The sequence below is a fragment of the Lampetra planeri genome, chromosome 45 (assembly GCF_965212315.1).
Source record: "Lampetra planeri chromosome 45, kcLamPlan1.2.h2, whole genome shotgun sequence".
In the NCBI taxonomy this organism is placed as follows: Eukaryota; Metazoa; Chordata; class Hyperoartia; order Petromyzontiformes; family Petromyzontidae; genus Lampetra; species Lampetra planeri.
In genome coordinates this window covers 3,656,321-3,679,829 of record NC_136151.1, presented here as the reverse complement: position 1 = coordinate 3,679,829, position 23,509 = coordinate 3,656,321, and the positions used below count along the sequence as shown (strand labels likewise).

Genomic DNA, 23,509 nt, shown 5'->3' with positions numbered 1-23,509 from the left:
CCTATGGGTCTGTATCTGTATGTATTTCTCTGGGTCTCTGTGTGTATCTGTGGGTCTCTGTGTATCTATGGGGCAATATGCATCTCTATGGGTCTCTGTGGGGCTATGGGGGGGGGGGCAATATGCATTTCTATGGGTCTCTGTGGGGCTATGAGGCTATATGCATCTCTATGGGTCTCTGTGTATCTATAGGTCTCTGTGTGTATCTGTGGGTCTCTGTGTGTATCTGTGGAGCAGTATGCATCTCTATGGGTCTCTGTCTGTCTATGGTGCTCTGTGGGTATCTATAGGTCTCTGTATCTCTATAGGTCTCTGTGCATCTATATGGGTCTGTATGTGTATGTATGTATCTCTCTGGGTCTTAAGGTGTATCTATGGGTCTCTGTGTGTATCTATGTGTATCTGTATCTCTATGGGGCTCTATGCATCTCTGTGGGTCTCTTTATACATGTATATCTATGGATGTCTGTATCTCTATGGGCCTCTGTGCATCTCTGTGGGTCTTTATGTGTATATATATATATATATGGGTCTCTATGTGTATCTATGCGTCTCTGTGTGTATATTTGGGTATCTGTATCTCTCTGGATCTCTGTGTATTTTTGAGTTTCTGTGTATCTATGGGTATCTGTGTCTATATGTGTATCTATTGGTGTATGTGTGTATCTACAGGTCTCTGTGTGTATCTATGGGAATCTGAGTCTCTATGGGGCTCTATGCATATCTTTATGCGTTTAGAGTATTTACCTGCCGCTATATACTTCCATGTGATAAGCCGCTTGGTTGAGCTGCTATCAATTTGTGACGGCCAGGTCGCTTCTGAAAAAGAGTTACACAGCAACTCATTGTGACCTTACCTGGTAAAATAACACGTAGTAAATAGTAGCAGTACGAGTACGCCCAAACGAGGAGGCAGAGCGTTTGGCATATCGTTTGCATTGCAGAGCCGTGAAACATTTCAGTCGGCTTCGGGTAAGGCTTTCATCCAGCAGCAGATTGATTATAATCAATTATTGAATGACGTCGAGGAATGTTTAACCGCGTGTCATCCTTCGAGACTCAAAATTCTGTCCGGAGATTTCAATCTCGGGAAAATTCCGAGAAACCCCTTCCCCAACTTGACACCTGTACCCTGCATCCCCCGGGGGTCGATTCAGCCTTAACAACAACAAAACACACTGACACAGTGTAGTGTGAATCATCATTAGCACGTGGGCGTGGGGTGTGGTCCTGCTCACGCACGGACCGCGACAAAAATAACGATTCCCCATATAGCCTTAACAGACTGTCGGGGCAAGTGCTGTTAGCAAGCACCTATGAAGGCCGGCATGGCACACGAGGGAGTGGGTGGCCACCTTTGTCTCCCTAGTGGCGATATGTACACATCGCACCAGGTACTCATTTGAGGCTGAGTCGATCTGGGGGAGGCCCAGGACCGGTTCAGATAATCGTCACCGCTCCCCACCAGCACTTGCCCTCCCAGCAAGCACAGTGTGTGTGGGGCTATCCTGGGGGCCGCTTTGTCTTTGTGCCTCTCTCATCGATTACGAACGAGGCCCTCCCTTAAAATGGGAAAGGGAGAGAGTCCAGAATTGGCCCATGTGACGCCGAGTGAAGTCGCCTCTGTGGCTCCATCTGAATGTGAAATTGCAGTTGTCGCTCTGCCATCTACATCAGCCGCTCAATTCTGCTGTGAATCTTCTCTGCAGGTGCTATTCCTGCAGGAACTGTCCGCCGCCACGGCGTGTGGCGATGGATTCTACAAATCATCAAATGGAGTCTGCTGTGAGCTGTGCAGTGCAGGTAAAGCAACACAGTTATGAAGACTCCCAATGTATGCACCTCTGTGGAATGACAAAGTGTGGTGACCGGGTGCTTCCTTTCTTCCACCCAAGTCAGCTCCTCTCACTGCATTCTCGGCTATGGGGTTGGTGGTTACTGGAGACATGAGATATGTTGGCACTTGAGAAATGTATTTCTGTCGAAGGGATACTTGCTGCATCAAATAGTTGACCAACGTAGAAGTCAATTAAAAAGGGTGCGCCATAGAAGAAGACAACCTGATGATGATGATGATTGATGCAGGCAGTGATCAAAGGGAAACTGACATTATTTCATACCTGTCAACCCCTTATCAGTGCCTTACCTTATTACAGACCAATTCAGACCGTATTGGTCACCCCTTGTCCTTTAAAATCTTAACGTTTATCCTACAAAGTCCTATCACAAGGTAGAAACACCAACAAATAGACACAAAAATTGCCTGTATTGAAACGGCTGAACGCTGTATGGACCTGAAAACTCAATTTCCCGGTAATAAATATGGGTAAACCATATGGGTTGACAGGTATGCTATTTGGACACACATGTGTCGTCGGATGGACAACGACAAGAAATGTAAAAGTGTGTTATTGTTGTTGTTCGGTAAAATGTAAGGAACCAGAAAGAGAGGACGACCTAACAGAGATTGGTTTGACGACGACATCATTAGAGATTGGTGCCAGAAAGATGTGACCACTACTTGAGCATATTGGCATTACAAGACAGGGAAGAAAGTGGAAACAACACATAACAAATGTGCAGTGGACACGTACTACTAAGACTATCTGCCCACGGACCATGATGATGATGATACACGACACTATACATTACACCACACTACATTATGCACTACACTACTATACACGACACTACGCTATACACTATTCTATACACACAGATAAATTGCTGGCTCACCGCCGCACGGGGTTATTCCACACACGCACACAAGCTAACGCTAATGCTGCCGGAGATCAGACTCTGAGAAGCTCCCGCACTAAGCCTGACGCTAAATGGCTGCGTGAATGCACGCGGGCATCTGCGGGCGGTCATATGCTAATCCGCTTCCACACAAAGAGCAGCGTTAAGCGGCTGCACGAATATACACGCCGGCAGGTGATTTTTCGCAACCCCGCACCCGCCCTAATACTCGCGCGGTGCGGCTGCATGGACGCGCGAGCGTCGGCAGCCATTTATGTTTTAATACACGCGCGTGCCTCGCCGTTAATGCTATTGTTGTCGCGCAAACATGCGCGAGCGCCGGAGAGCGGTTTTAACGCACCCCATCCCTGCCGTAATACTCGTGTACCACGTCTGCATGGACGCGCGAGCCATTTATGTTTTAATACAAGCGCGCGCCTCACACACACACACTCAAATTACCAACACCACGCCGGGGTTCCACCCACACACACACAAATCACACTGCAGTGATACTCTGTACTAAAGTTTCTTAACGGCGCAAATACACACTAGCTGGGGGGAATATTTCGTGAGACGAGCTTGGCCTGACTCTGCCTACGAACCCAGTCGCTCAAACGTCCTACCACGTACCTCGAAGCTGTCCTCACAGCATCGCACGGACGCTGTGCGAGTCGGAGAGAGAAGGACGAGAGAAAACTTTCCCTATTGCTACCTCGTAGCAGCACTCGCTGGCATCACACGGATGCTACGAGGGGCTCGAGGAGGCAGGACGGCAGGGAGTGGGTCTTGACGGCCCGGAGGTTGAAGACAATAGACTCAAATCGTCCTGGGCTACTCTTTTTATTCTCTAAACTTCAAAGGCCCAGGGTGACGTCGTTCCACGCAGCCAACCGTGCGCTTACCTGCGCCGCCGTGCCTTTTGACCTTCTCTAAATGGAGTGCCACAGAGTGTGCTGCTGCTCCGCTCACCCATTATTCTCCCGTTCTCATTCATTCTAACCTACTGGTCTGCCCTTCTTGCCTAATATTCCACCCTCAGCCTCTCTCAATCTCGTGAATAACTTATTGCAGTTGGCCCAGTGAATCTTTTCCTTCTGCGCCCATACAATTTTAAGCCAATTTAGGGGCACCACAATGTAACCTGTCCTGTAAGGGTCGGCAAATCTCCTGGTACCGGGAAACCATGGGACTCTCCCTCTAGGGGCCCTTTGGATTAAAACCCGATGTGCCAGGCAACCCCCCACCAGGACACTACGTGGGTGCAAGTGCTGCGTGTGTGCATGTGCTCAGGGTGGGGGTAGTGGATAATCGCAGCACTTGCGGAGCTGCTCCGCGGTCATGGCACCACAAAGGCAGACGAAGGGATATGCAAGTAAATTTGAGCGTCGTCCGCAGAGCAATGAAATTTCGATTTAAGCTTTCGTGACTGGAGGGATTCATCTTCTTGGTTTTTTCTGTAAAAGTCACGTAGAATGTATGACTTACTGTTAGTTGCTCAGCTTATTGGAGAGTATATTTAGTATATTGATGATATTGATGTAGTTTATATTTTAGTTTTTTACGTGGTGGTTTGGCTGCTGCCGCTCCTTACTATTAAAATTGCTTCCCTTTGTAATGCGGGCGTAAGCGACCTTCCGGATGTGACGTCACGGGGAGGCGGAGCCATGTGACGTGGGTGAAAGGTTCGGGTCCTTAAGCGGGTAAACCGGAAGGAGAAGGCAGTCGGGTTGTGAATGGAAAAGAGTGAGGCCACGCGGGCGAACGAGAGGAGGGGGGCACCGCCGGCCAGCGGGAGCCAACCCCAGAGAACAGTAGGGAGCTACGGGGCGGTGTGAAGCTGCAGAGAGGACAGCCAGGAAGGCTGTGTGTTAGAGGCAGCGGTGTGGCTGCAGAGAGTCGCAGGAGCGACGAAGAGAGAGACAGCACGAGGCTGTCAGAGCTGCGGAGAGAGCAAGAGAGAGAGAGGAGCTGCAGCGGTGTGTGTGTGGAGACAGCACGAGGCTGTCAGAGCTGCGGAGAGAGCAAGAGAGAGAGAGGAGCTGCAGCGGTGAGAGCCAGGGGGGCTGTGAGAGAGTAACAGCAGCGGAGCTGCTGTGGGGGCTACAAGAGCGACAGAGGCCAACAGAGGGGCTGCTGGTGGAGACTGGAGAGACATCGGAGTCAGCATCGTGGGGACTGAACAAATAGGAGACAGCCGTGTGGGAAATACAGTACGAACCAAATAAAGGACACTAAGCCAGACATCGTGGTCAAGTCTTTTATTACACTGGTGCCAGAAGTGAAACGGCATGTCGAAGCAAGTAAGGAAGAAAATTACTCCGCCGCCAGCATCAGCTTCTTCGTCCGACGACGACGATTTCCCTCCAACCATGGATCCTGCTGGGGTGGTGGAGGAGAGCCCTGCTGAAGCGAGCATGGGGACGGGAGTGGAAGATGTCGGCGCGATGGCAGGGCCGTCAACATCATCGGACGCTGATCAGAGATGGCAACAGATGGCGGTGCAACTGGAGGCACTCAAGGACGTCCTGGCGCAACTATGTCAACTCGTCACGCCAAGGACGACGGAGGAAGCTGAAGGTGCTCCACGGGCCGCCACGTTGCCTGCCCTGCCGCCGCCATTAGCCACGCGGCAAGATATCGCCATCTTGCGCGCCCCGCGGCGCCAAACCGCCATCTTGGCCACGCCGCGGGCCGACGCCATTTTGAATTTGCCACCAGAACAACCGACATTGGAAGAAGGCGTGAAGAGGAGTCGGAGTCGCCACCTCACCACAGTTAAGGAATTCTCCATCGGGGGCGATTGGAGCGCTTTCGCCTGCCGATTCTGGGCGGCGGTACGTTCAGCAAGATGGACCGATGCTGAGGCCTTGGAAGTGTTGCCGACTCTACTGGACGACGAATCTGTTCGATTTTTCCGTTCCATAACGGCCGATAAGAAGAAGACTTTATGTGGAGTTTTTGAAGAAATGGCCGACGCTTATGAGCCACCTGACGATGCGCATCGGCGATTCGCTCAACGACAACGAGCACCCGAGGAATCGCCCGTGGCGTTCAGAGGTGCGGTGCTGGAGCTGGCCATGGCAGCTTATCCTGAGACGCCACAGGACCTGCTCGAGCCTCTCATATTAGGTAAAATGCTGGAGCTGTCTCGGGATCTGGGGATCCCCATGCCTGGGTGTGGGCATGAGAAGCTCACTTCCCGGGCGGCAGCAAAGTGTCTGGATGCGCAGTTTAATCTCCGTCGCTGGAAGCAAGTGGCAGCATGGACGGGGGGGCCCGTCAAGGAAGGAGGTGCGCTGGGGTTGGACCCCACGAAGGCGGTCTACGTGCCGGATGAGCGGGGCCCTCGGGAGCTGACGGCCGCCTTCTCTCCATGGTCGGGACGCGGCGGCCCGGGGCCGCGCGCTACGCTACCGGAACGGGGCCGTCGGGGTGCGAGGCCTGCGCTTCGGCGCAACGATGCCGACTGCTTCTGCTGCGGCCGTAGGGGCCACTACGCCAAGGATTGCTGGGCCCGCTTCCCGGGTCCGCCGCAGCAGGAGGCCTCAGTACCGGACAAGCCGCCCAAAGAACCTCCGAAACAGGCATGTCGGCACACACCAGACACCCGGCAAGGCTTTGCACCTCACCCATCACCTTCGTTGCGCGATCCTAATGTTGTTGTTAAAGAAAGGCCATCGACGGGGCCTTGTCGCTCGGTGACGCAGTGGCGCAAATTGGCGCCGAGAGTCGTCGCGGCCGCTACGGGTTCGTCCACTGTACCGGGGTCTATACAAGGGGTGGACGTGCGCATTTTGGTCGACTCCGGAGCGTCTGCGACTATTATATCGGATGTCATTTTCCATCTGTTGGGCATCCCGCCGGGGGCTGTGCGCCCGGTTTATGGGTCGTGCGTCGCTGCGAACGGGGGTAGCATGGGTATCGTGGGCCAGGTGGATGCTAAGATATCTATTGGGGATGTGTCGGCTTCGGGTGTTGTGTTAATATCAAGATCTTTGGCGGTTCCTTGCTTATTAAGCACCGATTTTTTGGCTAAAATGCCCATTTTTATCAAAATCAATGAAAATTGTATTGAATTGCCGGGTCAAATCTCGTTTCTGCCGTCGCCCTGGGGGCGACCTGCTTCGGCCGTACAGGTGCAGGCGCTGTCCGTCGCATCTGTGGACATCCCACCTGGTTCACAGATGCTTATACCCTTGCGGTATCGGAAGCCCCTGCCTAATCGACTAGGAGCAGTAGGGGTCTTGTTGTCGCCATCCGCCACGATAACAACAGGGTTGGCGTTAGTTGGGGCACAGACCATCGTCCGGCCGGATCAATTACCGTTTTTACAGGTGCTTAATGCGGGGGTGGAAAACATCCGTGTTCCGGCCGGTACGGTTGTGGCACATGCCACTACGGCGTTTGCGACGCACGATTGTCCGCATAGCCGGGGAGTGGTCGCTGGTGTTTCCGAGCCAAGGGGTTCGGATAATCGTTGGATTGCTAACTTATGTGACGAAAGTTCTTCCCTGTCCGTTGAGCAACGTGATGCGCTGCGTAAATTGTTGCTGACGTATTCGGATGTGTTCAGCTCCGATGATTTGGATTTGGGACGCACATCGTTGCTTTCCCATCACATTGAGACGGGCGACGCTGCCCCTATTCGATTAAATTCGCATCGGATGAGTCCTGCGGAGCGAGAACACGTTCGGGGGGCAGTGGAAGACATGTTGGCTGCGGACATTATATCGCCATCTAACAGCCCATGGGGCGCTCCTGTGGTCTTGGTTAAGAAAAAGGATGGCAACTTGCGATTTTGTGTTGATTTCCGGAAATTGAATAAGATATCGGTGGCAGATGCGTACCCCCTGCCGCGTATGGACGACTCCCTTGACGCATTGTCGGGGGCTAAGTTCTTTTCCACACTGGACCTCTCTTCGGGATTTTGGCAGCTTCCCCTTGACGAGTCCTCACGGGAGAAAACCGCATTCCGTACGCCGCAGGGGTTATTTCAATTCAACTGCCTCCCGATGGGATTGAATGCGGCCCCTGCTACATTTCAAAGATTGATGGAGCTCGTTTTGACGGGGTTGCAGTGGGAGACGTGTCTTATATATTTGGACGATATTATTGTCTTCAGCCGCACATTTGAGGAACATTTAACGTGGCTGGAGACAGTGTTCACGAGGATGCGCTCTGCGAATTTGAAATTCAAACCAAAGAAATGCCACCTACTGCAACGGTCCGTCCGTTATTTGGGGCACATTGTGAGTGCTGAGGGGGTGTCCACGGATCTGGAAAAGACGGCGTGCGTCCGGGATTGGCCGACTCCGGCCACCGTGGGGGATGTTCGGCGGTTTTTGGGATTTGCCTCGTATTATCGAAGATTTGTGCCGGGGTTTGCGATGATTGCGAGGCCCTTGCATCTCCTTACGGGTAAAGGATGGAAGTTTGTTTGGGGACAGCCGGAAGAGGCGGCCTTTCGGAGTCTGCGTGATCTATTGGCTACGGCCCCAACATTGGATTATCCCGATTTTGATCGCCCATTCATTCTTGATACGGACGCGAGTGACACAGGTATTGGGGCGGTATTATCACAGTCTAAAGGGGGTGTAGAGCGCGTCGTGGCGTATGGTAGCCGAGTCTTGTCTCCTGCGGAAACTCGCTACTGTGTCACTCGTAGAGAACTTTTGGCGGTTGTTTTTTTCCTACGGCAATTTCGACCGTACCTTTACGGTCGTTTTTTTATTGTGCGTACGGATCATGCGGCCTTGCAATATGCACTTAAAATGGACCAGCCATCCGGACAGCTGGCACGTTGGTTGGACACGCTACAGGAATTTTCCTTCCAAATTCAACATCGGAAGGGAGTGCGCCATGCGAACGCTGACGCACTTTCCAGATTACCGCCGCGAGCCCCTTGTACATGTGCGTCGGGGACGCATAGGTGTTCGCCGATTCTAAATCCCCCTCAGCCGCTTACGTTGGCCGTCGAGAAGGCGGATACTCCGATGGAACCCGGACCGACTGACGGGGTTTTGAATCTGCCGCGGTCTGTCTGGATTCGGGAACAGATGATGGATGAGTCGTTGTTGTCCATGCGGAAGCGGTCTACGGGGGACAATGGGAGTTCGAGTACGGCTGTGGGGCCGCAAACCGCTCTCCGAGATGGGCTGCTTATGTGGCGAGAAGGGTTCCAGGAAAGCTGGCGTTTGGTCGTACCAACGTCCTTGCGATTCGAGTTGATTAGAACTCTCCATTGTGACACACTCTTACATTTAGGGGTGCAGAAGACTTTGTTGACGTTGCAACGTCATTATTTTTGGCACGGCATGGCGACAGATGTCGTAGGGCACGTGCGCGCGTGCCCTGAGTGTGCCCGACGTAAGCCGCCTAAACATCCTTACGTGCCGCCTCTTCAGTCGATTCAGGTGTCTCGAGTCAATGAATTGGTGGCACTGGACATATTGGGACCCTTCCCACCATCGGCGAGGGGTAATAAATATTTGCTGGTAGGGGTTGAGTACCTCTCCCGTTGGCCGATGGCCTGGCCGTTACCCGATCAGTCGGCCGCGGCCATCACCGACGCCTTTTTGTTTGGGTACATTATGGACAAGGGGGCGCCTGAGAGACTCCTCACGGACCAGGGCCGAAATTTATCTTCTAAATTATTGGCGGAAGTGTGCGCGGGCCTTGGGACTAAGAAAATACGGACATCCCCATACCATCCGCAGACGGATGGTATGGTTGAACGGCTGAACAGGACATTGTCTGCCATGCTTTGCCATACTGTGAGTGAACAACAATCAGATTGGGATCTGCACATCCCCGGAGTGCTTTCGGCGTACAGGATGACGCCTCATGCGGCTACAGGGTATTCGCCGTTTTACCTTATGTATGGTCGGGAAAACGTGCCGCCGGTGGATGTGCAATTGTGTACTGGGGTGAAGGGACCTCGTAAACCACTCCCTGAATACATTCAGGACACGGTTCGCCGGGTCACGGAGGCGCGGGAGAATGCCCGCGTGGCTACGGCCAAAGCCCAGGCCCGGAACGAGCGGTATGCTCGACGGTCCGAGGGGGAGTGCCCCTGGAAGGTTGGAGACCTGGCCTGGCTCCATTGTCCGCAGGTGCGGCCGGGAACCTCTTCTAAATTGCACAAACCTTGGCATGGTCCCGTGCGCCTCATTGAGGTTCCCAATCCACAGTCAGCGCGCGTTCAGATTGGTTCTCGCCGTTGGTTTGTTCATACGTCGCGCTTGAAACCATATGTTGCTCCCCTACATGATGCGTCATCTCCCAATGTTGCCTTGCCGGGGTCTGTTGCTGCCGACTCTCCCCTGCCTGCGTCCATTGATCTTGCTAGAGCGCCTGTCGTACCTGTTCCAGACAGGCCGGCCGTGACACCGCAGGGGACGAGGGGCCCTGCTCGGAGGGCGCCTGCCAGGTCTGCGGGACCTTCGAGCCCTGCAGCTCTTCCGACCCCGCTGCAGGCACATTCGCGGGACACGCCCGAGACTAATCCTTCAGGGACACGGACGTTGGTGGACTTCCAACAGCAACAGGAGGACTACCTCCAGTCACTCCTCGAATTCCATCACGTTCCCGTTCTGCGGGTGGGCCGCCGACCGTCCGGGACGGGCCGGCGACCCGCACACGCTCTAAATCACTTACATTTCGTTGATTGTATGTTGTGTTGTTGTTCTTGTTCTTACCGTTGTATTTATTGCATGCTTTTCGTACGTCCGTTGATGTTACTTGGTGTTGTTGTTCTGTTGTTATATTGCATGCTTGGTGTCCTTTAGTACGGAAGGTCGGTTCACCGCATTACGCTTTGGTATTGTTCAGCCGAGGTCGGCTGGGTTTTTTCTACGGGGGAGGGTGGTGTAATGCGGGCGTAAGCGACCTTCCGGATGTGACGTCACGGGGAGGCGGAGCCATGTGACGTGGGTGAAAGGTTCGGGTCCTTAAGCGGGTAAACCGGAAGGAGAAGGCAGTCGGGTTGTGAATGGAAAAGAGTGAAGCCACGCGGGCGAACGAGAGGAGGGGGGCACCGCCGGCCAGCGGGAGCCAACCCCAGAGAACAGTAGGGAGCTACGGGGCGGTGTGAAGCTGCAGAGAGGACAGCCAGGAAGGCTGTGTGTTAGAGGCAGCGGTGTGGCTGCAGAGAGTCGCAGGAGCGACGAAGAGAGAGACAGCACGAGGCTGTCAGAGCTGCGGAGAGAGCAAGAGAGAGAGAGGAGCTGCAGCGGTGTGTGTGTGGAGACAGCACGAGGCTGTCAGAGCTGCGGAGAGAGCAAGAGAGAGAGAGGAGCTGCAGCGGTGAGAGCCAGGGGGGCTGTGAGAGAGTAACAGCAGCGGAGCTGCTGTGGGGGCTACAAGAGCGACAGAGGCCAACAGAGGGGCTGCTGGTGGAGACTGGAGAGACATCGGAGTCAGCATCGTGGGGACTGAACAAATAGGAGACAGCCGTGTGGGAAATACAGTACGAACCAAATAAAGGACACTGAGCCAGACATCGTGGTCAAGTCTTTTATTACACCTTTATTACTGCTAGCCCTACTCCCTCCCTATGTTGCTGCTAATCCTACATAATGCACGGGCATAATATGACTTTGAGACCCCCCCCCCACCTCCTACGCATTCCACAAGTAGTGACTAATCCAATATCTGCATTTTCCATAAATATGCAAAATACTCTGTTGATATGCAAATTCCTTTGTCAAGGCGCCCTTCCTCCCCTAACCCAGCTTAAACATACGCTGCCAGGCTTGGTGGTGTTCATTCAGACGCTGTCTTTCCGACAGACCTGTTCTTCACCTGAGGACGGCTGCTTGCGTTGTGGCCGAAACGTTGTGAGAATTGTATTTTATTATGTTTTATTTTTATTACTTTATTATTTCCCTTCTACGTGACTTTACCAAAAGAACCAAGAAGAGCAATGAAACTTTAGGCCGATATTTTGGAGCAAATGACCCAGTCGGACCATATAAATACAAAGGAGAAGAGGGCCAAGAACTGAACCCGGAGGAACCCCAAATGAAAGAGAGCTGGGAGCAGATTTAAAATCTCCAATAAATACGAAATGTTCCTGATAAGATACATAGATCTGAACCACCTAAGAGCAGGTCCTGAAACCGCCATGATACTTTCACAATGATCAGTCAAGATGTCATGATGGATGGTGTCAAAGGATAAACTCAGATCCAGCAAAGCGAGAATACTGGGTGAGCCAGAGTCAGCAGCAATCAAAAGGGCATTCACCACTTTAACCAGAGCTGTCTCAGTGTTGTGTCCAGCCCTGAACCCAGACTGAAATGGATCCAGAAAATCATTAGAGGACAAATGGTGGTTGAACTGCAAGGCAACCAGGCCTTCATGGACCTTGGATAGGAAGGGTCGATTGGAGATTGGGCGATTATTTGGAACCTCAGAATCAAGGCCAGTCTTTTTCAGGAGAGGGGTGACAGCTGCAAGTTTGAAGGTGGAAGGGACAATACCAGAGCTGAGAGGTAGATTCAAAATGTTGGTTGCAAATGGGCAGAGTAAATTTACATTTTCTTGAATTAATTTGGTAGAGAAGGGATCGAGGGGACATGTGATGACCAGCCAAGAAAGAGCAGGCTGTGTGTGGAGACGATGAGGGAAGGCCACACCAGCTTGTAAGTTAGATAATCTTGACAAAAACGCAATAAAAAATATTAATAACTAGTAATAAAGTGCTAAAACTTTGAATAAAATAAAATTTAGCTTAAAAGTAACTCAGATTAATGTGAATAATAATAAAAAATAATGCCAGTGGGAGAGGCAAGATTGCCCACGTCCCATGCAGGTGGCCACTACTTGACCGTATTTGCACTACAAGACGAAATGTGATAAACAAACGACGAAATGTGCAGTGGAAAACCGTGATGATGACTGAAAAAATGAGTTCAGTTGAGCCACTGCCCCTAACATAACTTAACGCTGGTTGACTGTCAGTGCAGTCCGTGACTCACCAAACCAACTTGTCATTACATGTGTGTGAGCGGTGGTGTAGCGGTTAGCGCTTTGCGCTACGAACCCGGTTCCAGCTCCGGGCCAACACCAGTGACGATTATCTGAACCGGACCTGGGCCTCTCCTAGGTCGACTCAGACTCAAATGACTACCTGGTGCAGTGTGTAAACAACGCCACTGGGGAGACAAAGGCGGTAGAGCATTTGCGCAAAGAGTCTGTTAAAGGCTATACAGGAGATCTTTGTCTGTGTTCTAACAACTCCATTGCTCGCTCGCACCTTTGTCCTTCAGGGATGTACAAGGTGTCGGACTGCATAGCTGATGGACGTGCTGCCATGTGTGAGCCGTGCCCTAAGGGCACATTCATAAACAGAGACAACCAGGAGAAGGTGTGCACTTGGTGCAGCAGCTGTGGACTAGGTAAGTGACAGCACAGCAAAGTAGGCGTTTCCCCTCTATATATATTGTGCGTTTTGGAATTGTGTCCTTTTGCGTGTGGCATAGATATTGTTTCATCATCGTCAGGATCCATGTACAGATAGCCCGTAGTAGGTGTCCACTGCACATTTCGTCATTTGTTGTTTCCACCTTTCTTTAGTCTTGTGGGCCGTCCATAAATGACGTCACGCACCTAGGGGGGGGGGGGGGTCAGACATTTGTGATGATGCGTGACGATGTGTGACAAGGGGGGAGGGGTTGAGAAATGTGACGTTACATAAAAATGCACAACTTTAAATAACACTTTCTACTTATCTAAATAGACTTTTTAATAAATGTTTTCTCCTACAACATCAGAGTGCAGCGCCACATTAAATACGCACTACAATTACAATAGTTGAAAGCGATTTGAAGCATGTTTTTTGGGGGAGGGGGGCAGAGCATTGTGACGTTATATTTGAGGGGGGGTCTGACTTTTTGTGACGCCGTGTGACGAAGGAGGGGGGGTTCAAAAATCGTCCAAAATCACGTGACATCATTTATGGACGGCCCCTTGTGCTAATATGCTCAAGTCGTGCCACATATTTCTGGCACCAATCTCTTGCGATGTCATCAAACCATTCTCTGTTAGGTCTTCCTCTCTTTCCATTTAGTGTCAGTTTCCTTCACATCGCTCCCTGCATCATCATCATCATCAGGTTTTCTTCTACTACAGTGCAACATTTTATTATACACATTGGTTTTTTCGGTAAAGTCACGTATGTAGAAATAAAACACAACTAATTAATTAAATAAAATTTCATTAAAATAAATCACGACGTTTCGAACGCAACACAAGCGATCATCATCAGGTGGAAATGGGGTTGCCGCGGTTGCTCCTCACGTCGCGTTCCCTCTACCCCTTCTTGGTTGCCACTTTCATATCTAGTAAATTTGCATAATTGCCCCTCCCCACACCCATACTCCTAAAACCGGTCCCACCAGCTATGACTTACACCTGATAGAAGCAAGGGGTGTGATCCTCATCTTTCAACTCGTCACACTCGTGCTGGAAGAAATAAAGACCCCTACTATTGAAGACTGCTGTGTCGAGTGTCCACCACACCAGTACAAACATTTAGGGCAGTGCAGCAAAAGCCATTTTAAATAATTGGAGAAGGTCAACAAAATATAATTTCCTAAATCGGTCAAGGAGACTCTATAACATACCTGTCAACCTATTATCAGTGTCTACCTTATTATAGATCAATTTAGACCTTATTGGTCACTCCGTGCCCCCCTTATAAATCTCAACGTTCATCCTACAAAGTCCCATCACAAGGGAGAGAAACACAAATAGACACATTATTATTTTTTGCCCATATTGAAACGCCTGTACGCCATATGGACCTGAAAACTAAATTTGCATGTACAAGAATACGGGGTAAAATGTATAAGTTGACAGCTATGTAGTGGGTTTACTTTCCAAAACACAACACAACCGGTTAGTACTGTGACTAGTAACTAATTGGCAACGTTTTTGTGTTACGTGACAAACCCCTCTACTTATTGGCTGTGTCGGATGGTGGTGGCAGGTTTCATGACGAAGAGTTGCTGGTTTATCCAGGATGTTTCTGTTGCGCGTCGTCGCTTTAAGATGTTCTCTGTTCATATTTAGTTTGTTGCCGCATGGCTCACAGGGCTATACCTAATAAATGAAACTTGAAATGACGACACAACATTCATATTCACGCGATCTAACCACCACCTCTCCCCCCTTGTCATACTTTTTTTGTTTTCTAATCGCAGGCGAGGAGGCAGCTGTGAACTGCTCCGTGGCCCAGGACACGGTGTGTCGGTGCACGGAGGGGCTCAAAAGAGACGGCGACTCGGGAATTTGTGTGCCTGAGGAGTTTGAAAAAAAAGGTAGTAGTATGATTACAAAGCCACTCAAGTCAACCACAATAAGCTGTTTGATTTGTCAGCTGTCAGGGAGAGCACGGGACAGCCTGGTCCACTGAAACGGCAGAAGATTTCTGCAGTAGAAGCACGAATTGAAACTCAACCTTATGTCTATTGCAGACTTCAGGAACTGCATGTTCAACACAGCCATATGTGATGTTATCAGTTCACTACCCTGTGCAATATTGAACACCGAATTTTAATTGTATCTACACTCCTTTTTTAGACTGGAGTCACCTTGCCTCCAAATATTCACACTGGGAAGTAGCACATTTACTGCTCGTTTCAGAGATTTGTGGTTCAATTCCAACGGCTAATATTGATTTGAAGCTTTCGTGACTGCAGGAATCCATACTCTTTGGTTTTTTCGGTAAAGCCACGTAGGTAGAAAAAATATAATAAAATGACGACGTTTCGGCTGCAAGACAAGCGGCCTGAAGACGGCCGCTTGTGTTGCGGCCGAAACGTCGTCATTTTATTTTCTACCTACGTGGCTTTACCGAAAGAACCAAAGAGTATGGATTCCAACGGCTACCCTGGTTAATGGAACTGGTGCATTCCACAATAAAATGCGCCATCCGCTTCACAGTGAATGATAGTGGTCTGGTAACCTTATTTGAAAATAGAATCACATGTGTTCTGGCATCGTGGTTCAAATGTGAAATTATCTGCAAAGTTCGTTTTTGGGGGAAGACAAATCGTAAAAAAATAACATCACCCCCAACTGTGAAACTGCTGCAGATGATGATCTTTGAAAAAGCGCCTTCGCGAAATTTTTGTGCTTAAAAAAACTATAGAAATTATGCAAAGAGCAATGATTTGATAGTTTTATTTTGATAGAGGTTCCGTTAATGCAACGGACTGCATTCGTATACATTGCAATGTATCACATAGACCTGACAAGTAGGCGGAGAGGGGACTGCTGTTGACAGCTTGTTGTTGTTTTTCTCCTTCATAAAATTTTCAGACGTCACGTCAGTCGCGTTGACAGTAGTCCTCATCGTCGTCCTGACTGCACTCGTGTTTGTCATAGTTTACTTCAACATGAAACTGAAGGGGTTGACTTTTAAAAGGATGTTGAAGCGATCCGGTAAGTGGTAATGTTCCGTGCTTAATCCAAAGATCCCATCCTCGTATTGGGGCTGAAATTATACATGTGGCAAAATGTATTTTACTCATTATACGTGAATTAAGATGTGTGGAGAAATCACGTCTTGGCACAAGCCGCCTCTGCATGCTTTCTGCAGACACCACTGCACAGAATGATGAAAATGAGTTTCATCCCTTTTGAAAGCTTGGCTTCGGTGTCATATTAAATTGTCCCTTCGAGAGTCCTGCTATTGGTGACAGTCACCCCTGCCATGCCTCCACTCATCCAACAATATTACATACTCTCGTAAAGTCGTGTTGGACAAGACGCTCAATTGAAGCGTCATCGTTACTTCGTTGTGTGCTTACCACTCTTGTCACAAAAAGAGGAAGTGGAATATGATCGTGGTTCCGTGGGCATCGAGATAGGATTTGGACTGATTCAAAAAGATCGCAAAACTGTCTGTTCATGTTCTTTGGCCGGAGGTGATGACATCTTCATCTTGGTTATGAAACTTTACATTCTAGTTAATAACTGTCCAATCTTAAAATTATAGAAAACATTTAAATGTTCTCCTTGACTCCAATATCAACATGTTTAGTATTCTGTGTCGACTGTGCTATGAATCAGCGATAATCTGATTTTATCGGATTTATTTCAGACACTACTCATACAAATAATGAGCATGATGAAAATCTACCGCTTGTTCTTGTCGTGCAAAATGAACACAAGGTGCCATTTGGAGTTCAGGTAAATTCAACGCAGCATGGTGGCATGATGACCCTACTCTACATTGTTTCAGTGTGTAAGCATGTATACCAGTACACTGAAGACTCCATCCCACATACACATAAATAATTGTAACCGTGTCTTCTCCACACGCTACAGAGGAGCAATGAGAACAGCGAGACAATGCAACTCATCCAAGAGAACAAAGATAATCTAAAGGTCTGGATTGGAGTGGATCCCTCTTCCTTCTTGGAGCATCTCAATGGCTTCAAATTGATTCCACGGCACGTTCACCAAGCGGCCGTCATCAAGGGCGGAGAGGAGAGTGTGGAGCTCGTACTGGACCACTGCATCAGCCAGGGAGAGGCGGGCTGTGAGAAGCTGTGGGATGCCCTCTACTCTGTGAGGAAGCAATACGTGCATCTATGGAAGTGGATTCAGACACACGGTACGACCCACGTAAACGCACCAGTATATTGATATTGAATGCCTTTTGTTAGAGTAAGGAAGAAAAACCATGCATATGCATAGCTTTTGTAATGCTTTCCAACACGAGTTCGTCCTTGGGGAGGTAATTGGAAACAACGCTACTTTTAAAGCCGTAGAGGAATTCTAGATTTGAAGCTTTCGTGACTGCAATGATTCATATTCTCAGGTTTTTTTTCGGTAAAGTCACGTAGGTAAAACATTAAAAGTAATGAAAGTAAAATAAAACAAAACAAAAATAAAATTCACGACGTTTCGGAGGCAACACAAGTCTCCGTCATCAGGTGGGACCGTCACAGCCAGATTAGCTGCATCAAGTGAGGCAATGATTCAAGATGTAATCCCTTATAAGCAAGTTGAAGGGGGGAGGAGAGGGGGGGGGAGTTCATCAGAATGTGGTAGCCAATGAATGGAACGTATCGGGAGGGAGGGGGGTGGGAGGGGGAGGGAGCCAACAAAAAGTTGGCGACGGCTTGGACGCGGCTGCTGCGCACACATGATAGAACAAAGGAACGAAAATGCCCATGTTTATACCAATTCAGCCTGCATTGGTATAAACATGGGCATTTTCGTTCCTTTGTTCTATCATGTGTATCAGACCTCCCCTCCCCCCTCTCTGTCCATTGTGTTGGCGTGCGCAGCATCCGCGTCCAAGCCGTCGCCAACTTTTTGTTGGCTCCCTCCCCCTCCCACCCCCCTCCCTCCCGATACGTTCCATTCATTGGCTACCACATTCTGATGAACTCCCCCCCCCTCTCCTCCCCCCTTCAACTTGCTTATAAGGGATTACATCTTGAATCATTGCCTCACTTGATGCAGCTAATCTGGCTGTGACGGTCCCACCTGATGACGGAGACTTGTGTTGCCTCCGAAACGTCGTGAATTTTATTTTTGTTTTGTTTTATTTTACTTTCATTACTTTTAATGTTTTACCTACGTGACTTTACCGTAGAGGAATGATGTCATGCTGTGTGTGACTGAACGACTTCACGTTTCCTTTGACTGTTTAAGTACCAATATGAACCTAAATATGTTATACGTTGTGCCTTGATTCTAGATGCAAAATCGAGGCCTAATTTGATAGAAAATCAAATTAATCTGTGTAAAACGATACTTGTGGAATTCATATGAACCTCTGTCGGTCGCAGGTGAGGCATTGAGAGCCGTTCAAGATAAGGAGTCTGATCTGAAGCTGTGGATTGCCAGAGACCCCAAGCATCTTCTGCTGCAGCTGATGAGTCGTGGACGGATCCCAAACGAGCTCTTCACCAAGGCCAAGGGCATCCGGGATGGCGCGGAGTGCGCAGAGCTGCTGCTCGACTACTTCGTTAATAGAGGGAACGACGACTGCCTCAAGCTGCTCTTTGCTCTGCAGGCTGTGCAGGACGAGTATCCTGAACTCAAGGAGTGGCTGGGAGGCCTTGGTAACAAAACAATAAATTAAGAATAAACATTTAATTTCATACAATCCAAATTTGTCGTATTAACCGGCCATCATTCCTTCTCGTGACATGTCCTGCCCATGTGCACTTAATTAACAAAGAAATGTCCTATAACCCATGTGTAGTGGGTTCTCAGTGAGACGGAGACGACGTAGTGGAGGCACACTTATTTATTTAACCAAAGGGCAGCAACACAATACTTGAAGGGGTAACGGCCCCTTCACCCGTACTCAATGGAAACACCCCTAGCACTATCCCCTGACTGCTCTAATCCCAGTCCTCCGCTAAGAGTGCTAGGGGAGGCTATCTGATCCGGCCCTGGTCCAGCACGGATCCCGGCACCCAGCTAACCAGACCGGCTCTTATAAGAGCATCGGTCCTGAAGTTCTCAGGGCCGCGCCACTGGCTTGCCCTGCTCGGTCCTGAGAAGGACAGCGAGCTAGGGGAGTTCCAGGGCCTATCTGCTGGTCTTCAGTCTTCACTGGTTAAGTTTTACACACTGGACCTCGAGCCCTCCGGCTCCCCGCCTTTTATACGAATCGTCTCTGAGGGGTGGGACTATGGGGGATCACAGCGCCATCCATAGCCCCCCAGGGTTAACCGTTGCGGACGTGGATGTAGACACCCCTGCGTGTGGGTGTAGACACCCCTGTGTGTTTGTCCGCTTCCCTTCCCGCAACCACCCCTACACATGCACTGTCGTTCTGTTTTTCTACGTAATTGGAAACCGTGTACTTCAAAAATGCTTTTTTGCACCCTCTTTCAATGCTGTTTTTTAAATTTGCAGTGTCCACGTGTCTGATCCATATGTCATAGCAGGTCATGTGGGCTGATTAAAACGTTCTTTTTCAGGCACATTGGTTACATTACATGTAATTGAGAATAGGGGTTTTTCCCCTTTTATCTGGCAAGAAAACTGAAACCTTTTATAAGGAATAGTGTCTGCATTAACCACAATACTTTTGGTCAAAATGCAAACAAAAACACACTGATAATATATGCATTATCCTTAAAAATGATTGGTCCACATCAGAGACAGCGTTCTTTTGAGCCTCGTCTCAATTAGTGCTAGACCAGAGGACGCCACAAGTATTGTAGTTAATGCAGACATGATTCCTTGTAAAAAGGTTTCAGTTTTGTTGCCAGAAAAAAGGGGAAACCCCCTATTCTCATACTTTGGTAATGGCAAAGGAGGTCTAATGATGTAGTTACATTTCATTATTTGGTTCAATTTTCCAAAAGCAACCTGTTCTCATCGACCTTTGAATGCTGAAATGGTGCCAATTGCTGCTGCGTTTCCCCCCTTTTGTGGTGCCGCAGACTTCCTCCGGAGACTCTCCAAGTCCCCCGTGGTTCTGAACAAGTACAGCGACTTTGTCCTCCGGGACAAAATCCGCTTCAAGACGAGGGAGCTGCTCATGGCGCTGCGCAACGACCTGACGCCTCTGCTCTCCCAACTGCAGATCAGGAACATACTCACCGACAACAGTGTGCGAGTATGTCCACTAAGATCATCGTCATCATAATCATGTATCGCATCATAAATAAGTACCTTTGTTATTTGGCCAGTCTTTTGGCTCAAATGATATCACGAAAGCACGACGGATATACTTTCTATGCTGTACAAAGCATTTCCATCATGAATCTGCTGCGGGATTGGTGGACAGAGCATTCACAATGAGTTCCATGTCGATGTTAGGGTTAGACAAGCTGAAATAATTCTAGATTTGAAGCTTTCATGACTGCAAGGATTCATATTCTTAGGTTTTTTCGGTAAAGTCACGTAGGTAAAAAATTAAAATTAATAATATTAAAATAAAAATAAAATAAAAATCACGACATTTTGGAGGCAACACGAGCCTCCGTCTTCAGGTGGAACCGTCACAGCATGCTTGCTGTATCAAATAAATGAGAAATTCCAAGAGATCCGACCTTGTATATTTACTGGTTGAGGGGGGAGGAGCCAGGGTAGGCCTCTGGATAGGAGTTTTTTATTATTATGATAAGGTTGGTGCGGCTGAAGCTACAACCAGTCTACATAACAAAGGCTCAGTCCTTTGTTATGTAGACTAGCCGTAGCTTCAGCCGCACCAACCTTATCATAATAATAATAATAATAATAAAAACTCCTATCCAGGGGCCTACCCAGGCTCCTCTCCCCTCAACCAGTATATATACAAGGTCGGATCTCTTGGAATTTCTCATTTACTTGATACAGCAAGCGTGCTGTGACGGTTCCACCTGAAGACGGAAGCTCGTGTTGCCTCCAAAATGTCGTGATTTTTATTTTATTTTAATTTTACTATTATTAATTTTTATTTTTTACCTCCGTGACTTTACCGACCAGGACAGTGATATTTAGAAATTTACCTATTTTCAATGAGAAAACGGGAATAATAGCCATTTTCTATCCTTTTGAGGCGTAAGCAATTAGAAAATAACACTTACTACCCAGAAACAAAAATCGTGTTACATAGTGTTATTCGTACAGGCTTCTGTATATTTTCCTTATATATAACGAAGCTAAGATCCCTTTTAATCTGGGCACTTTACAAAATGTGGTTGTCCTCGGAAGTATGTAAGTACCATAATAAAAAAGTGAATATTCATCAAGAACACTATGGTCTTATCTCATCGTAGCGTATATTCTCATGTACTTCAAAGTGATTATATAATCGTATGTAAGATGACAGTGGTCTGAGCTGAAGAATGGGGTTTTTCAAAATGGTGGTGCCATTTTAGTGACAGAACAGAACAGGCACGAGTGTTAAGGAGGGGACTGGGGTAGGTTTGGTTGGAGCTGGGGGGCAACAGAAAGATGGGGGGGAGTGAGGCATTGCATTGGGAAGACAAAGAAACTTGGCCGGGGGGGCTGGGTGGGTGGGTATTGGAAAGAGATGGAGTGGACGCTGAGGTAAATACTTTAATGCTGGGTTTGTCTCCCGAGTTTTAGCGAACCCTTCGATGAATGTGGCTAGTATTAGATAGGGGTAAGTCCCGATTAGCAATACAACCATATCTGAAAATGTTGGTAATGTTGGATCATCTTTATGTAGTGGTGGTATTGACGTGCGCCGACTGTGACAGTGATGGATCACGGGGCGGCGCGGGGTGCGGGGTTGGGCACGCGTTGTGGGCGTGGTGTGGACGCGCGCGCCGGGAGTGACAGATGACGGGGCGGCGCGGAGTGAGTGGTGAGGCACGATGAGATGTGGGAAAAGAGGATCGTAGCCAGCGCCCGGCGATTGGTCGAATAAGTGGGGGCTCGCAGCGACGTCCGCAGGTGGGGTATAAAGGGGGACACGCGAGAGCACTCGGGGAGAGTTACCCAGTTGAAGACCCGAAGACGGAGCTGAAGACCTAGTGAAGCCGAGTAGCTCAGTGGCGTTAGTCGCCGAGTAGCTAAGTGGATGTTGGTCATCCGAGTAGCTCAGTGGCGTTAGTCGCCGAGTAGCTAAGTGGATGTTGGTCATCCGAGTAGCTCAGTGGGCGTTAGTCGCCAAGTAGCTAAGTGGGTGTTTGTCACCCGAGTACTAAGTGGATGTTGGTCATCCGAGTAGCTCAGTGGCGTTAGTCGCCAAGTAGCTAAGTGGGTGTTTGTCACCCGAGTACTAAGTGGATGTTGGTCATCCGAGTAGCTCAGTGGGCGTTAGTCGCCAAGTAGCTAAGTGGGTGTTTGTCACCCGAGTACTAAGTGGATGTTGGTCATCCGAGTAGCTCAGTGGGCGTTAGTCGCCAAGTAGCTAAGTGGGTGGTTGTCACCCGAGATACAAAGTAGGTGTTAGTCACCTGTAACCAAGTTTGATAAAATAAAGAGTGTGTTACCCGTGAAGTCGTCTCCCGCCGAGTTACTACATTACAACTGGCGTCAGAAGTAAACCTGTCTTCAAGAAGTATGGACACAAGGAAGACTACCCGTACCCACGAGCGAGGTCGGGATGACGACGGCGTACCGGGGACACCGACCTCGGGAGTAGAGGACGAGGAGTTGCCGCCGATGCAGCACTTCGCGGTGATGGCCGACGCTCCGCTTGCCTCCGACACCAGCCTCCAGGACGCGCACTCCCGGTTGGCGGAGTTGCTGCTCGCCGCCGCTGCAATCTTGGCCGAGATCTCCGTTCCAGCGGGCGGGAAAACGGCTGCGGGGTTGGAGGAAGGAGCGAGGCTGGCGGGATCCCGCCAAAAGGCGCTTCGCGCCAAAAGTCTGGAAGTTCCCGCCGTTTTTGAGGGGCCGCCATTGATTGGCGGGAAACACGGACGCCACGTGGCCGGACACCTCCGCGCAGCGCAGCCCACGTCATCAGAGCGCGCCGGAGCCCTCCATTTTGCGCCTGACAACCGAGCCGACATTTTACACGACTCCAGCGGAGCGCGGGAAAATCTCTCCGACGTCGACGACGATCGGGTCCTCCAGCAAAGATTGCCCGCGCTGTCGGCGTTCAAGGCGGATGGGGGCGACTGGGGAGCCTTCCAACGAAGGTTCCTCGCTCATCAGGAGATGTCGGGGTGGTCCGACACCACTGCCCTGCGTGCGTTGCCAGCGATGCTTGACGACGACGCGCTTGCAGCCTTCACATCTGCTGCAAGGTCGTCCCGCTCTACGCTCCAGGCCGCACTACACCTGATGGCGAAGGTGTTCGGGCCGCCCTCCACGTGTCGCC

At 49.7% G+C, this 23,509-nt stretch overlaps 1 protein-coding gene across 1 annotated transcript in view; it reads left to right on the top strand.

Annotated features, from left to right (window-relative positions):
* The window catches only part of LOC144733013 (uncharacterized), a 41,770-nt gene that overhangs the window by 5,458 nt on the left and 12,803 nt on the right, over positions 1-23,509 (top strand). The window contains exons 2-9 of the mRNA XM_078614720.1: positions 1,710-1,803; positions 13,014-13,142; positions 14,949-15,065; positions 16,069-16,191; positions 16,853-16,941; positions 17,080-17,368; positions 18,555-18,830; positions 20,169-20,344. Coding sequence (XP_078470846.1) covers positions 1,710-1,803; positions 13,014-13,142; positions 14,949-15,065; positions 16,069-16,191; positions 16,853-16,941; positions 17,080-17,368; positions 18,555-18,830; positions 20,169-20,344 — 1,293 coding nt within the window. The remainder of the gene's footprint in view (positions 1-1,709; positions 1,804-13,013; positions 13,143-14,948; positions 15,066-16,068; positions 16,192-16,852; positions 16,942-17,079; positions 17,369-18,554; positions 18,831-20,168; positions 20,345-23,509) is intronic.